The 14,964-nt window shown below is 44.6% G+C and overlaps 1 protein-coding gene across 3 annotated transcripts in view; it reads left to right on the forward strand.

The window, feature by feature from the left end:
• kcnab1b (potassium voltage-gated channel subfamily A regulatory beta subunit 1b) overlaps positions 1-13,164 on the forward strand; it is a 39,314-nt gene extending 26,150 nt beyond the window's left edge. For 2 of the 3 annotated variants that reach the window (XM_076295924.1, XM_076295925.1), the window contains exons 3-14: positions 217-254; positions 1,346-1,425; positions 2,367-2,411; positions 3,871-3,915; positions 4,848-4,891; positions 7,374-7,460; positions 10,971-11,056; positions 11,715-11,835; positions 11,975-12,069; positions 12,208-12,328; positions 12,701-12,789; positions 12,986-13,164. In XM_076295924.1, coding sequence (XP_076152039.1) covers positions 217-254; positions 1,346-1,425; positions 2,367-2,411; positions 3,871-3,915; positions 4,848-4,891; positions 7,374-7,460; positions 10,971-11,056; positions 11,715-11,835; positions 11,975-12,069; positions 12,208-12,328; positions 12,701-12,789; positions 12,986-13,081 — 947 coding nt within the window. In that variant the 3' untranslated portion in view covers positions 13,082-13,164. The remainder of the gene's footprint in view (positions 1-216; positions 255-1,345; positions 1,426-2,366; positions 2,412-3,870; positions 3,916-4,847; positions 4,892-7,373; positions 7,461-10,970; positions 11,057-11,714; positions 11,836-11,974; positions 12,070-12,207; positions 12,329-12,700; positions 12,790-12,985) is intronic. The other variant, XM_076295926.1, reaches the window with a different exon arrangement.
• The last annotated feature ends 1,800 nt before the right edge of the window (positions 13,165-14,964 follow it).

Consider the following 14,964-nt stretch of genomic DNA (forward strand, 5'->3'; position numbering starts at 1 on the left):
ATGCATGTACACACTCATACCCACACACACACACCCATATACCCCCCCCCCCACACACACACACACACACATACACACACACATACACACATATACGCACATTAATAGCACTTGAATAAGATATTTTCACCAAACAAACCTAACCTCTCTCGCTCTCTTTCTCTCTCTTTCGTGTCCCTCTGTGCCCCTGTGCCCACCCCTCTCTCCCTTCTCCAGGCACGTGGGTCACCTTCGGTGGACAGATCTCTGACGAGGTAAGCACCGCGCCTAATAAATAACACACTGGGGAACACAAAAACTCTTTGCCCATCACAAGCCACAGTCTCAGATGCTCCTTTTACTCACTGAGCCAGTCACCAAACACCCTCATGAAAATCGGATGTTTGATCAGTGATAGAACAGTAGCACCTCCGATTGAAGTGATTTGAGTGACATACAGTGTGACAGGTCGTGTGGAGCGTCTAACTAGGTGGTGGAGCAGCATCTACAGTAGAAGGGGGAATACGGATTTTCCACAGGGTGCTACGATTGTGGGGGAAGCCTCTGCTGTCTCCTCAGGTTATGGCAGAGGCCCGTTCCCCTGTCCCTCGTCCTCTGGTCCCCTGTCAGTCTCCATCTTGTCTCCCGTTACTCATCGTCCCTTCACTTGTGCGTTTGCTAGTTTGTTTGCCCGCTGTTGGCCGGGGGCTCTCTCTCTCTGCTCGTCACTGTCAGCTCCCATGGTGACAACGCGCCTGTCACTCAGGCCTGACAGGAGGCCTCTCTCTTTCTCTCTCTTTCCGTATTTCTCTCTTTCTCTCTCTCTCTGTCTCTCTCTCTCCCTCTCTCTCTCTCTCTCTGCAGCCAGGGGCTGGGGGATGGGGACGGGGCGCTTGGGGGAGGTCACAGTGGCAGTTTAGTGGTAGGCATACTGTCATGAATGGGTGGGTGCCCATAGTGAATCCAGCAGAATTGAAGATGAAGGTCACTGACATACACAGGCACCCTGACATACTCAAGACTGACATACACAGGCACACCCACACTTTCTCTCCTTCTCTCTCTCTCTCTCTCTCACACGCACGCACGCACGCGCACACGCACGCACGCACGCACGCACTCATAGCACAGAGAAACATGGGTACACTAAAGAGGCCTCTTTCTTCTTTCTCCTCGTCCTCTTCCTCTTACATTTCCCTCTCACCATCATCACCATCATTAGGATCAACTTCTTCCTCTAAATATTTATTTTGTTAATTGTAAAAATCCTTGGTAGTCATGGGCTCGTTATTGGTGTGTGTGTGTGTGTGTGTGTATGTGTGTGTGTGTGTGTGTGTGTGTGTGTGTGTGTGTTTGCATTGACCAGGTGGCGGAGCAGCTAATGACCATAGCGTATGAGAACGGGGTCAATCTGTTTGACACGGCCGAGGTCTACTCTGGAGGAAAGTGAGTGCCACCCACGAGCTGACCCCTGAGCATCAGCCTCATCACACTGACCCAACCAGCCATAGGGCATGGGGCACGGACAATCTGATGCCATGAGTGTTGTTGTGAACTGGTGACAGCGCTATGCTGCTAATAATAATAATGATAATAATAATAATAACAATAATAGGTAACACTTTACTTGACAGTGTCGACATAAGAGTGACATGACACTGTCATGAACACATGACACTGTCATGACACATGAACCCTAATCCTAACCCTCTTGTTATGACAAAAACCAAATGTCACTTAATAACAGAAGCGTTATGTCATAAACGTTTATGACTTGTTTATGACACGTTCATGACAGTGACATGTCACTCTTATGTTGATACTGTCAAGTAAAGTGTAACCCAATAATAATAATAATTCATTTTATTTTCTCTGAGATCCAAGTCAATTCGTCAACTGAGAATGATCCGAGTACACTTTGGAGGAAAAAATACGATTGTAAATCCAATATAATCACCATTCACTGAAAATGATTTCCAAATCATACCAATTACCAAATCATATTGTTCTATATGCAAATCAAATTTGTGGATATGTCAGAAAGACCCTATAAATTCTTATTTGACAAACTTTAGAATTAAACCATAACTTTGTGACTTTTTATATCTACCATATGGTTTCTAATCAGGAGCCCCTGTTTCTTTTTCTAAAGCATGTTTCCATTGAGTACAGTACAGTAGCTTTTTCTGTTTGCTTTGCATGACACTGTTCTAGGTAAATCTCAAGGTTAAAGAAACTCAAGTGCAGAGCTCTCCCTCAATATTCTGTCTTACTCCCACACATGAATCTTTTAACGTCTGTGTGTGTGTGTGTGTGTGTATGTGTGTGTGTGTGTGTGTGTGTGTGTGTGTGTGTGTTTGTGTGTGTGTGTTCCTGCACTCCTCCAGAGCTGAAATAATCCTCGGAAACATCATCAAGAAAAAGTGCTGGAGGTACTTCATCTTTGCCTCTTATGTGTGCGTTTGTGAGCTTAGATTGTGAGTCTGGCTGTATTTACTTATTCTGGGATCCATTTTCTTTTTACTGTGTATGTACATCGGTGTGTGTGTGTGTGTGTGTGTGTGTGTGTGTGTGTGTGTGTGTGTGTGTGTGTGTGTGTGTAAGCTTGTGAGTGTGGGAATATGTTTGTTATGTGCAGCTTCTTTGCTGTTGAAATACTGTATTTGCCATGGGAGAAATAGAAGAACTCTCTAAATGAATGGCGAAGGGCTGATGGCTTTGTTGTGCGTAGCTGACCACTGAGCGGGGAACCTGCTGGAGCTAAAGCTCTTGTCTTTTCCATTTAGCCAAATTTCTCGATGGCAACAAGTAGTCCTCTGTGAAGTAGGATGCCCACTGTCAAGAGGTGGATAAAAGAGATGTGTGTGTGTGTGTGTGTGTGTGTGTGTGTGTGTGTGTGTGTGTGTGTGTGTGTGTGTGTGAGTGGGTGAAACAAGTTCACAGCCACTGGCGTATGTGTGGAAAGGGCAGGGGAGAGAGGTGTCGTTTTTTCCTTTTCACTGTTTGCCGTATCATTGGCAGTAACCATGGTAATCAGTGGGAAATGTTTTTGTCGGTGTGTGTTAATGTCCTTGCCTTTCAGAACTGTGGTGTGTGTGTGTGTGTGTGTGTGTGTGTGTGTGTGTGTGTGTGTGTGTGTGTGTGTGTGTGTGTGGTGTTTGTGTGTGTGTGTGTGTGTGTGGTGTGTGTGTGTGTGTGTGTGTGTGTGTGTGTGTGTGTTAGCTTGTGGGCGGACTTATGGACTCTCACATATTAATCGACAGCATTTTCAATCAGCTGCTCTTTGGGTTTCCAGGGTTATGTTGAAGCACAGCTTGGCTCATCTCCGCTCCTAGAGATGAGATGCTTGGCAACAGCACAGTTGCCATGCTGAGATGGAAATGAGACTGTGTGTGGGGGGGGGGGAGAGCTGTTTAAGAGATTTTATTACACTCTTACAATGAAAAACTTTCAAACACTGTAATGAGATGCCTGAGCCAATAGCATAATAGCAGCTTTATTGTTAGATCGGGACATTGTGACACTGTAAGACTCTGCTCAGGGCAACATTGAGGGAATTTGTCAAAAGAGATTCCTGAATGACTTGTCGTGGAGCTTAAGAACAGGGTGATGGTGTCAATATGGTCAATATGATCATTAATCAGGTCTGATATTCATGTAAAAGATAATAGAGGTAGATCTACTGTCAAACTCAGCTTTGAGATCAGATCGTACATCTTGTGTCTTCAATCGGAGAGTTCTAACAAACATGCATTTGCATTACAGTCTTGAAAACACACACCCACTAATATTCAATGACTAATCTGAGACTGTTATGTTTAGGATGTTTGAAACCATCAAGTTTGCCAAATACACAAAGTAACACTTCCTGTCTGGCTGTTTGTCCTGCAGGAGATCAAGTCTGGTCATCACCACCAAGCTCTACTGGGGAGGAAAGTAAGTGCTCGCTATTCCCTCCTCACTAACATGGACATCACAGCACCCAGCTAGGTGGCGTGTGTGTGTGTGGGGGCGGCGGGTGGTGGAGGGAGGGTGGTGGGGTTGTGTTGGTGGGCAGAACTCCGCCGGCACACCGCTCCATCTCGCTGGGGTTTGTAATGAGATTACCATCAGGAGGAGCCCTCGGCTGCTGATGGAGCGCTATTAAACCTGGCAGACGCTCCGCTCCCATCCGCAACGTCGGGATTACAAACAGAGAGAGAGAGAGAGAGAGAGAGAGAGAGAGAGAGAGAGAGAGGGTGATTTACAGCGCAGGACCCACATTACTCTTCAGTACCCAAGCCCAAGCAACGAAATAAAAAGAAAGCAAAAAAAAAAAGATATGGAAAGATGCAGCTGGGTTTAATGCTGTAAATATGAATTGTATACGCTGCAAACTTTGTACAGCTCCTAATAAATGCCGAGGTGTTGGGTGAATGAAGGATGAGACTGCACAGATTGCAGATAAAAAGCCCAAATGGAAAGACACAGTTGGATGGTATGCTATAATAAATGGTGAATTGCATTCACCATTGATTCTTGAGAACATCTTGTAAAAGCAGAGGGCTGTGTATCCAGATACTGTAGTGGAAGACTTATGTCTGGCCTGGATCTATTTCAGTCACATATGCGTTAAAAAAAAACCACAACTGTTGTCACATCTGTTGAGTGACAGCCTGTAGCTAAAGCGAAAAAAGTTCTGTGTTTACGCAGACAGACAGGGCAGGCAGTGAGGCGGGCTGGTTCGGGACTCTGAGACATACTGCACAGCTCTTTGTAGGCCTGCCTGCAGACGGCCTTGCATCAGCCAGAGTCAGAGACAGCCAGAACACACTCCGTGATCTTGCTATGTTTTCTCTTTCTTTTCTCCTTTTCCTGCCCACCTGCAGAGCCGAGACAGAGAGAGGCCTCTCCAGAAAGCACATTGTGGAGGGTGAGTCGTTTGCCTCCATCTATGCTGGGCCTGGTCGCCTGTGCAATTGATCTGTCGTCTCTATTCTTTAGCCCATTTGTGTGAATTGTCTTTTTGTTTTGTCCAAGTCCACTTTTGTCTTCAGGGTCGATTTTGTTTGGGGTTGAAGTGGTCATTTCATAGTAGTCTGGTGTTTTATAAGTCTGTGAGTGATTCTGTATCCCTGTCTGTATTTGTTTTGTTTTTCTGTTGTACTGGTGCAGAGGTGTTAAGTGGATAGGGTTCCCTTTCATAAGATTTAGAGTCAAATGATAAACTTGAGCTTGAGTCATTTGAGCTTTTCATCAAAATGATGAAAGTATCAAAATACTTAACACAATTCACAAAACCACACACCCAAACTGCAAAATACCTCATATAGCCTGCAAAATGAAGCACTGCAACCACATATAGCATTATCAAAATCAAACTTTTGCACCAAATGGCACACACTTTTTGTCTAACCAACTACACACTGTTGGGCATAATGAAAAACACTCTCATCTTTAGTATGCTTTGCCATAATACTAAAACAAATTGTAGAATATTCTATATATGCACAGAAATATTTGCATATACACACATGCTGTAGAAACATTTATTTTTTATTTTTCACCAAACAAGTCAGTGCAACATAGAGCAGATATATTTACATTGCAGTAAACAAAAATATGCTCACAAAAAACAGTAAACTGAAAAAGAAAATTGCAGAAAAAATTATTTGGCCATGAACTCCTCTACCAGCTCTTTTACTCTTCCTCCCCCTCTCATTCTCACTCTCCCTCTTCCTCTCTCTGCAACGTCTTCCATTGTTGTTGTAAAAAGAAGGTGCTTACTTCCTGATTAAAGCGGTAACAATTACCCATTGAGGTGTTTGGACAGGTGGCACATACTGCATGTTGGTCAATTAGCTCATGTAGTGTCATTTTGAATGGCAGTGTTTTGAAATGGCAAACATGTGACTTTATGTCAGATTGTTGTGTCTTTTGCAGGGAACCGTGTTCACTGCATTTGAAAAGTGCCATTTTGAATTGCAAAATACGTGTAAAGCAGAAAAAGTGTTTAGAGTTTTGGAGAAGAGGTTTTGCTCTCTGTGTGTCAGTTAAAATAATTGTGCTTTGCATGTCATTTCAGTGCTGTAATGTAATGAAACTGTAATGCTTGCAAACAAGTATGTCGATGTTGATATATCCATTCATTTGTAAGGTTTCCGGAAAATGCAGATGATGGCATTAACATAAATCCCAGTCTGCTTACACTTTGTCTTCCTGCTTTTCTCTGATTTCTGCTCTCATTTAACAGCAGAGTGGGTCTATTCAGCCCCCACAAGCCATCACACATACTGTGCTTGGTTGGTGTGTGTGTGTGTGTGTGTTTAGTATTGACTGTTTATAGTTTGTGTGTGATGATTGCATGTATATGTGCATATGATTTTAGTATGTGTGTGTGTTTGTCTGTGTTGTTTGTTTCTGGTGTGTGTGTGTGTGTGTGTGTGTGTGTGTGTGTGTGTGTGTGTGTGTGTGTGTGTGTGTTGTTTGTTTGTTTCTGGTGTATGTGTGCAGCTGTGTGTTTACGTTTCTCTCTCTCTCTCTCTCTTTCTGTGTGTGTGTGTTGGGGGGGGGGGGTATTCAGATTTTACAGCCGTGAGTTAGCAGGATTAGCGCACCACCAGGCCATGAGAGACGGGCTGGGGCTGTTGGAGGTGATGGGACGGGGGGAGTGTGACTCTTCCCCCGGATTAATTAGTCAGTCTGGAGTCGTAAACTGTCTGATCACGCAGCCCGTTCTCTCGGCCGTCTTGATGGCGTCTTGGCAGCTCTGTGATGGCACTGGTCTCTCCCCCTCTCCTCCCCTCCCTCCACCCCAGTCCTTCTCCCTCCCTCGAAAATACGGTTTCCCTCTCGTCCTTCATCCTCTCTCCCTGCCTCTTCCTCTCCTCTCCCTTCTTGCTTCTCCATCCGTCTCTTCTTCCTTCTCTTCCACCCCCTCGCTCCACCTCTCCATCTCCCTCCCTCCTTCCCCCTCGCTCCACCTCTCCGCTGCGGATTTATGAATGGAGGTCTGGCCTGACAGCGTAATTCCCCATTCATCCGTGCCGTCATCCATCTCTCCGCTCGGCTCGGCTCCGCGCCTCTCCTCTCCTCTCTGGGTTCTCTCTCATCCTCTCCTCTTTTCTCCACCTGTCTTTCCCTCCGTTGTTGTGTGCTCCACCCGTGCCCTCTCCTGCCATGTCTCATGAGGTGATTAAGTATTTATAGCCCTCTATTTTTCTTCTTTCTCTTCTCTCTCTTCTCTCTCTCTCTGAATCTGTCACACTCTCACCCATTCTGTTACTCTCTGCACCTTTCTGTGTGTGTGTGTGTGTGTGTGTGGGTGTGGGTGTTTATTTGTTTGTTTGCCATTTCTCTCTGACACCTGTACCCCCCCCCCCCTTCTCTCTCTCTCTCTCTCTCTCTCTCTGCAGGTCTGAAGGGATCCCTGCAGCGGTTGCAGCTGGAGTATGTGGATGTTGTCTTTGCCAACCGCCCTGATGGCAACACACCCATGGAGGGTACGTGAGTGAGTGAGTGAGTGAGTGAGTGAGTGAGTGACAGTCCGTGGTGCCAACACAGAGCACAGAGACAAGAGGAAGGATGTGCAGGGGGAGAACCGTGTTTTCTTGGGCTTTTCTTCTTCTTTCTCTCTACATCAACCCACTGATTTTCTATTTTTACCTCTCACTCCTTTCTCTCCTCCTCCTGTCACTTTCTTGCTCACATTTTCATCTTCGCTGTCACACTTGTGTGCATAGTTCAAGTAAGGCATACGAGTATTCTTCTCCCCTCTCTCCCTCCATCCCTCTTTCTCTTTATCCCTCTCTCTCTCTGTCTCTTTTGAAATGGGATTAGAGTTGGCCTGCAGCAGCAGGCTGGCTGATGTATTTTTGGGTTTTGCTCTCAGTGGATGTGAGGGGCCTGCTGTGTCTCTAAGCCTCTGTCACTCCTCAGCCTCAGACCAGCCCAGAGCAATCCAAAGTTGCGGCTGCCTCTTCCTCCTCAGCATTGTCATCATCATCTAGGGCTAGGGGATAAGTCCCTGTCTGTCACAACTCAACATTGCCACTATACCAGCACATCACATAGCTCTCTCTCTGTTAGCTCCAGTGGCTTTATCTAAAGGGAGGGCCACTACAGGGAGCTTGCTAAGTCCACTGGCATCAGTGGGGTTTGAGTCTCCTTATAGGTCTCAACCACACAAGCACATCAACCTGTCATGCCTGACCAGTTAACGGTTCAATTCTAAAGTAGCATCACAAGTTCATCATGACCAACCATTGACATAGGGATGGGTTAGATGTCAAGTCTCAGAGGTTAGCAGTGTGTACTAAACAACCATAACCAAAATATCCCTTGTCTAAGGTTGTAGTTTTGATCCTAGTGCTAGATGGTCACTTCAATTACATATACCCCATACCTTTAATATGGTAGATTATGCTCATAAGGACCATACTACATTACTAAAGGTATGTGTTTGATGTCATGGACATTTCCAGAATGTACACTCTTAAAACAAATGTGTTGAAACACAGCACAACACAACTTGCATTGTTTTTAACAGATAGTGACACCAGAGGAGATTAGCTACAAAGTAACCCCTGTGAGAGGTTAGCTTCTCTCTGATAGCCCACCTTCCCTGCTTTAGGTTGTAGGTTCAGTTCCAGTGCTCATCATGACCCCCAATGGTGTGACTTTGTTCAGTGTTTTCAGAGTTTATCTGGGTGAGTGGTTGGAACTATGATTTGAACATCGCTCATGCTAAGTGAACAACTGTTTCACCTTGGCCCAAAGGTCATTATTTAGGATGCCATGTGGGTTAGGTTTTGTTTTGGCTTTTTAAGCACAAGGTCAAATCATAGGACATTTCAAACTATTTAGCCAGGCAATTATGCTAACTGCAGAGACACATCGCCATTATCAATTCATGGCGACTCAGTAACTCTCTCTTTGTAATGCAGACCAAATCATCTGGAGACAATACACCGGGACCGGGGAAGGATGCTTCTGTAATTGCTACATTGTTTTGTTGTGCTGTGAAATGAAGTGTGTGATGGGGCACGCCACATACACACACTCTAAACCTTGTGGAGCCATGCTTAATAATCAGATTTACATTCCACACGTGGCTCCCACTATCCTCTCCTCCTCCTCCACTGTTTTACAGATGAGAGAGGCTAATAAGAGAGAGGCGTGACTTACAGCAGAGGCCCAAATGGACCGCGCCGTGCAAGGTTGCCTCCCAAACTGGTCAATAGACGCATTGATTTTTCTTGTTGCTCTTTAAAGTTCAAGTGTGTCATTCTCTGTCCTCAAACTGATGGCCAGGGATGTGTTCTCCTGTTGAAAGAAAGGAAAGAGGAAGGAAGGAAGAAAAGAAAGGAAGAAAGCCAGAGAGAGAGACTTGTTTTTCCCCTGAGGCTTTAGGAGTGATGTCATATTGAAAAAGTCATTCTTTATTAATGTCATTTTCTCAAAATACTGAACAACGCCCACGCATTCCATTACCATGGTCACGGCTGTTCCTCCAGGTTGATTTCACTCCCTTGCCTTTACACACAAACTCAGACACAGATGCAGACATACACACACATACAAACAGGCACACATGCACACAAAAAAACACAGAGACATACACAGTAAAGAACAAAATTATACATACCCTTGGCAAATATTGATTTAATGTTGATTTTCCAATATGTTTGTAATGATTGAAAATGACACTGCCACATGGCTAAAGGTTGTAAGACAATGTAGTAGACACATGGAATCAAAAAAAAGAAGCGTTTTCATATTTTTTAACATTTTCACTTCACTTTGTACATTATTTAAATTAGGGCCTATACACTATTGCATGCTGCTTTTCAGTCACCAACACATAAGCACAGAGACACACACTCTGTTTCACACACACACACACACACACACACACACACACACACACACACACACACACACACACACAAATCCAATCCTCACTCATGATATTTGACAGGTTTGTTTCTCATTTCACATACGTATGGGTATCATAAAATTACACACAAGGCAGGCAGCAATATGGTGAAAATGGGCACCAGGGGCTGTAAATAGTCTCTGGATAGCTGGTACATATCTCACACGGAAAATAAAAGAATACATGCTCACCTTCTCTCTCTCTCCCTCTCCCAGTGCAGACATATTACTGTGGCAGCCTGATATTGCCTGGTTTCCACCTCCCACCTGTCCCACCCACACACACACACACACACACACGTGTTCTCTCTCTGCAGTTGTTTGACCCTGACTGCTCTAAATGAGTTTCTAATGAAGGAGGAGAAGGGAACAACAGACCTCTTATTTTCTCTCGGGCTCCTGATGTAGGGTTATCGTCTCTCCTGAACAAAGGCCTGCCATTTGTGCGCTCCCGCTCATTTCTCCTCCTTTCTTCTGGGTTTCGGAGAACAATGCGCCTCCTCCATATGATGCCCCCGGAGCCCTTCTCTATAGCACCGTCTCGTTGTGAAGCAGATTGCTGCGTGTGTCTCGACAAGGTGCTCTTGGCTGAGATCTGACTGAGATTATTTCGAGAGTCTGTTTGATCACATCTGTTGTCCATGGTTTTGCATATTTGTTCACTTATCAAGCGCGATGGAACAGGCCTCTCAATGTTTGGCTTCTCCAGTTGTGTTCCGTACACCCTAATCAAAGAAACTCTTCTGTCTCATCATTCGACTAATTAAATATTTGGTCAAATTAGGGGAACTTAATTACTGAAGCACTTGCCCAAAAGTTGAAATGCTTGGAGGTCTTTCAAATAACTTTGGTTAATCAAATGGGTTGTGTCAATACTATGGGGAGAAAACTCCATCTGTGTCAGCAGGAGGTGTGAGCAATATTGCCCCCTGGTGTCTTCAAATGATAGCAAATGCAAATCACTGATGAAGTTACGCTATACAGTTGCATCCACATCATGGTAGTATCCATTTTGTTTGACATAATATAAGCAACTTTCTAGGCCCTGATCTGACCACTTCACTGTTTCTCCACAGAGATTGTGAGAGCCATGACCCATGTGATAAACCAGGGGATGTCCATGTACTGGGGCACCTCAAGGTGGAGTGCCATGGAAATTATGGTGAGTGGTTGGAAGATCAAGGGAATCTCTCTCTTGTACAGCCACTACATACATCTTTACACACAGCGTACATTTTTAAATATATTAAAACATTGGCAGCATAAACACATATACTGTTTGAATAGGGTAATAGTGTAAGATCTCATTTGAAGAAGTTCGTCTTTTGATAGTGCTTGTCGTAATTACCCAGGACATACGCAGGCAAAGGAGATTTGCATGGCCCCAAGGTGACCTTCACAGTGTAGAATATGAAATTCCTCTTCAACAGAGAACAACAGGGCAGGAGTAGTACACGGGAGGGGAGAGAATGTGTTCTCATGTGTCATGGCTCCTTATCAGCCTTCATAATGCATCTGATGAAAATGGGAAGTGACAGAATGTTTCACAGCATCTCACAATATATTTCCTTATCTGAAATCAATTACCGGGTGGCATGTTATTCATAACAAAAAAGTGGAAATCGGATTTCATTTTACTACATCCAGCTTATACCAAAGTTATACCAAATTCCATTGAAATGTGAAGTACTTAGGTTCATAGAAATGTCAAATTAAAATATGCTGGTAGACAAAACACTGTCTGGAACTCTAACATGTAAACTCTGGCCTTTTCTCATGCTTCTCCTCTCCTCTCTTCTCCGTGCTGCTCTGACCCCCAGGAGGCGTACTCAGTAGCAAGGCAGTTCAACCTCATCCCCCCGGTGTGTGAGCAGGCCGAGTATCACTTCTACCAGAGGGACAAGGTGGAGACGCAGTTACCTGAACTCTACCACAAGATCGGTAAGAGTCATTCTTAATAACCCTCTCAGCTCTCCGCTGTCCTGCACAAGAAACTTCAAAGAGAATGTGCCCAGAATGATACTGATATCAATACTCTAATACAATCGACTTTTTTTTGCATGTTTAACTACTCTTGTAGGTGTGGGTGTGGTTTCCTGGTCTCCTCTGGCCTGTGGAATCATCACAGGGAAGTATGAGAATGGGGTTCCCGAATCCTCCCGAGCATCCATGAAAGTAATTGTGCCCAGAGGGCAACACTTACTAGATACAGTGAAGGCCTTTTCACTGAAAGGTCCCTTCAGGTCTTTTAACACCAACTCCCCAAAGGCCCATAGCACCATTTTAAATTATCTGTCTTTTTTCACCTTCCAGTCATACCAGTGGCTGAAGGAAAAGATCCTGAGTGATGATGGGAGGAAGCAGCAGGCCAAACTGAAGGAGCTGGGTCACATTGCTGAGAAGCTGAGCTGCACCCTGCCCCAGCTAGCCATCGGTGAGGAGGAGGAGGAGGAGGAGGAGGAGCGCTGGGAAGCATAAGCTGAGACACATTATGATGATACATTTACATCACCTCGGATGGTTGATATCCCAAAGCTGTCACTTCCGCCATATCGCACCTGCCTGCATGCGGCTCTGGAAATGACAGTGTGTATCCTCCCACAGCTTGAGTAGAGGCACGGAGTTGTGGGTAGGGAAAACAGATAACAGGTCTCTCTCGAGCATATTGCAGTCCTGGCAAGGGCTGGCAAGAGAACAGTAGCCATCTTATTCAGTGAGCTATTCCTGATTGTGCTGTAATTGCCGAGTGAAATATAAATATCCTTAAGTGTGTGTTTCTCTACCTTCTTTTTTTCCGTTTGCGCAGCCTGGTGCCTACGCAATGAAGGAGTGAGCTCAGTTCTTCTGGGAACATCCAACCCTGCACAGCTAACAGAAAACCTGGGGGCAATACAGGCAAGCGATTACTGCAGTAGAGCCTAATGCAAATAACTGGAGCAAGAATTAACTGTAGTTTGAATCATATCAATGTGAAGACAGATACAGTCAGATCTTGTTCTGTACAAATTACATTGTCAAGTGTCAAGTGTCAGTTTTGATTTTAAGTTTTTTCTACTGTTTGGATTGATATAATGTTATTTTACTTGTGCAGGTCTTGCCAAAGATGACTTCTCAACTAGCCTCTGATATCGACCATATTCTGGGAAACAAACCACACAGCAAGAAGGACTACCACCACCACTCGTAGACCCCTCACAGGGTGGCTGAGCAAGCTGTCCTCTGTCTAGATTGTGACTCTTTTCCTCTATGTGTGTGTGTGTGTGTGTGTGTGTGTGTGTGTGTGTATGTGTATGTGTGTAGGTGCGCTTAAGTGTATATATGTGTGTATGTGTGTGTGTGTGTGTGTGTGTGTGTGTGTGTGTGTGTATGTGTATGTGTGTGCTTAAGTGTATATATGTGTGTGTGTGTGTGTGTGTGTGTCTGTCCTGCTGCACTCCGCATCCAGAACCTCCCCCAGACTGCAGCTGTCTCCAGGAGCAGATCCGGCCGGTCAGGTCAGGGCCTGCACCAGGCGGACTTGGGGCCAGGTCAAGGCCAGATCTGGGCCAGGTCCGGTCCAGACTCAGCTGCTGTCAGTTCTGGTGCTCAGCCGTGATAACCGAGCTCCTCTACAACGCTATGCATGCTTCTGGTAGACCAAACACCCTATCCTCTGAGAACTCAGAACATCCTGTTATTAATAAGTGAACATGTTGCAACATCATAGTCAGGCTTGCCAACTTTCAGGGGTGTTTGGCGTTGGTGTTCAGACAGAGAGGGCCGTCTGAAATCCTAAGCATGAGATTACCAACAGTGGAAAACACTGAGGCATGGCAAGGTGTGGCAGCTTTTAAGTATAAGTATATGAGTATATATACTCTTTTGATCCTGTGAGGGAAATTTGGTCTCTGCATTTATCCCAATCCGTGGGAACACACTCAGCACACAGTGAACACACAGTGAGGTGAAGCACACACCAATCCCAACGCAGTGAGATGCCTGCTACAGCGGCACTTGGGGAGCAGTGAGGGGTTAGGTGCTTTGCTCAAGGGCACTTCAGCAATTCCTACTGGTCAGGGTTCAAACCGGCAACCCTCCGGTTACAAGTCCGAAGCCCTAACCAGAAGCCCACGGCTGCCCTTTTGAAATGGCTTGAAAATGTAAACCTCATGCCAAATGCCTGCAAGTTGGGAACTCTGAAAACAGTATCTTATTCTGATGTGCCGTTAACTGTCTGTCATCCATAATAGCCAAAGTAAACCCTTTCTCTGGGACTATGAACTCTTGCTATTTTCTCTTAAGTAAAAAGCACTCCTTGGCAGCTGTGGATTTTGGAGAAAAATTGATTGACATATTGTCTGTGTTAATAAATAAATGGCAAAAACAAATTCCCTTGCTGTTAAGTGTCAAGTCTTTTCCTAAGACTTTATGCTCTGCACTGTCCTTATGAGAACGGTTCAGTCTGCTGAGAATTACCTGAGAATGGCTATGAAGTCATGCTAGCTTTTCTGCACTTGTGAAGTGGAACCTAATTGCAAAGCACAAACATGTTTGATCCTGAAGTTCATAGGATCAGATACCTGTGTGCATGTGTTTTGCTTGGAGGCTTTGCCTCCACTGCATAAATTGCTATATTGTTTACAATACTGTAAAATTGTAGTATTATGATGACAGTACATAGTGAACTGAACTGTATAATTTGTTTTTAACAATAAAAACAAATTTTCCTGGAGTCCTGTATCATGTATATTCTTTAATTCCCTCTGATCGTATGCTAAATCAGCATTAAGTAAATAACTGAGTATGGTTTCTACAATATGTGCTGGTAAAACAATCTGCAATGGCGACAAACAGAAAAACCTAAGCCTGAGGAAAAGGCTGTTCTTGGAAATACTTTGTAATCAGAATGATGATGTAAATAGTAACCCTCTATCTCTATAGAAACTGAAATTATTTGGTCCAAACATTGCGTTCGTTCCACCCTTAAAGGTTTATGATTGGATGACCGCTTCTCTGGTTTCAAAAGTCTAGTTTTTGATTGGCTGTCCCATCTAATCTTATTATACTCAAGAGTGCCCGCGCGCCAAACAC

This window comes from Alosa pseudoharengus, unplaced genomic scaffold (genome assembly GCF_046254945.1).
Source record: "Alosa pseudoharengus isolate Yale_2024_CS ecotype anadromous, Long Island Sound unplaced genomic scaffold, YU_APseudo_1.1 YU_APseudo_1.1_scf_2, whole genome shotgun sequence".
NCBI lineage: Eukaryota > Metazoa > Chordata > Actinopteri > Clupeiformes > Clupeidae > Alosa > Alosa pseudoharengus.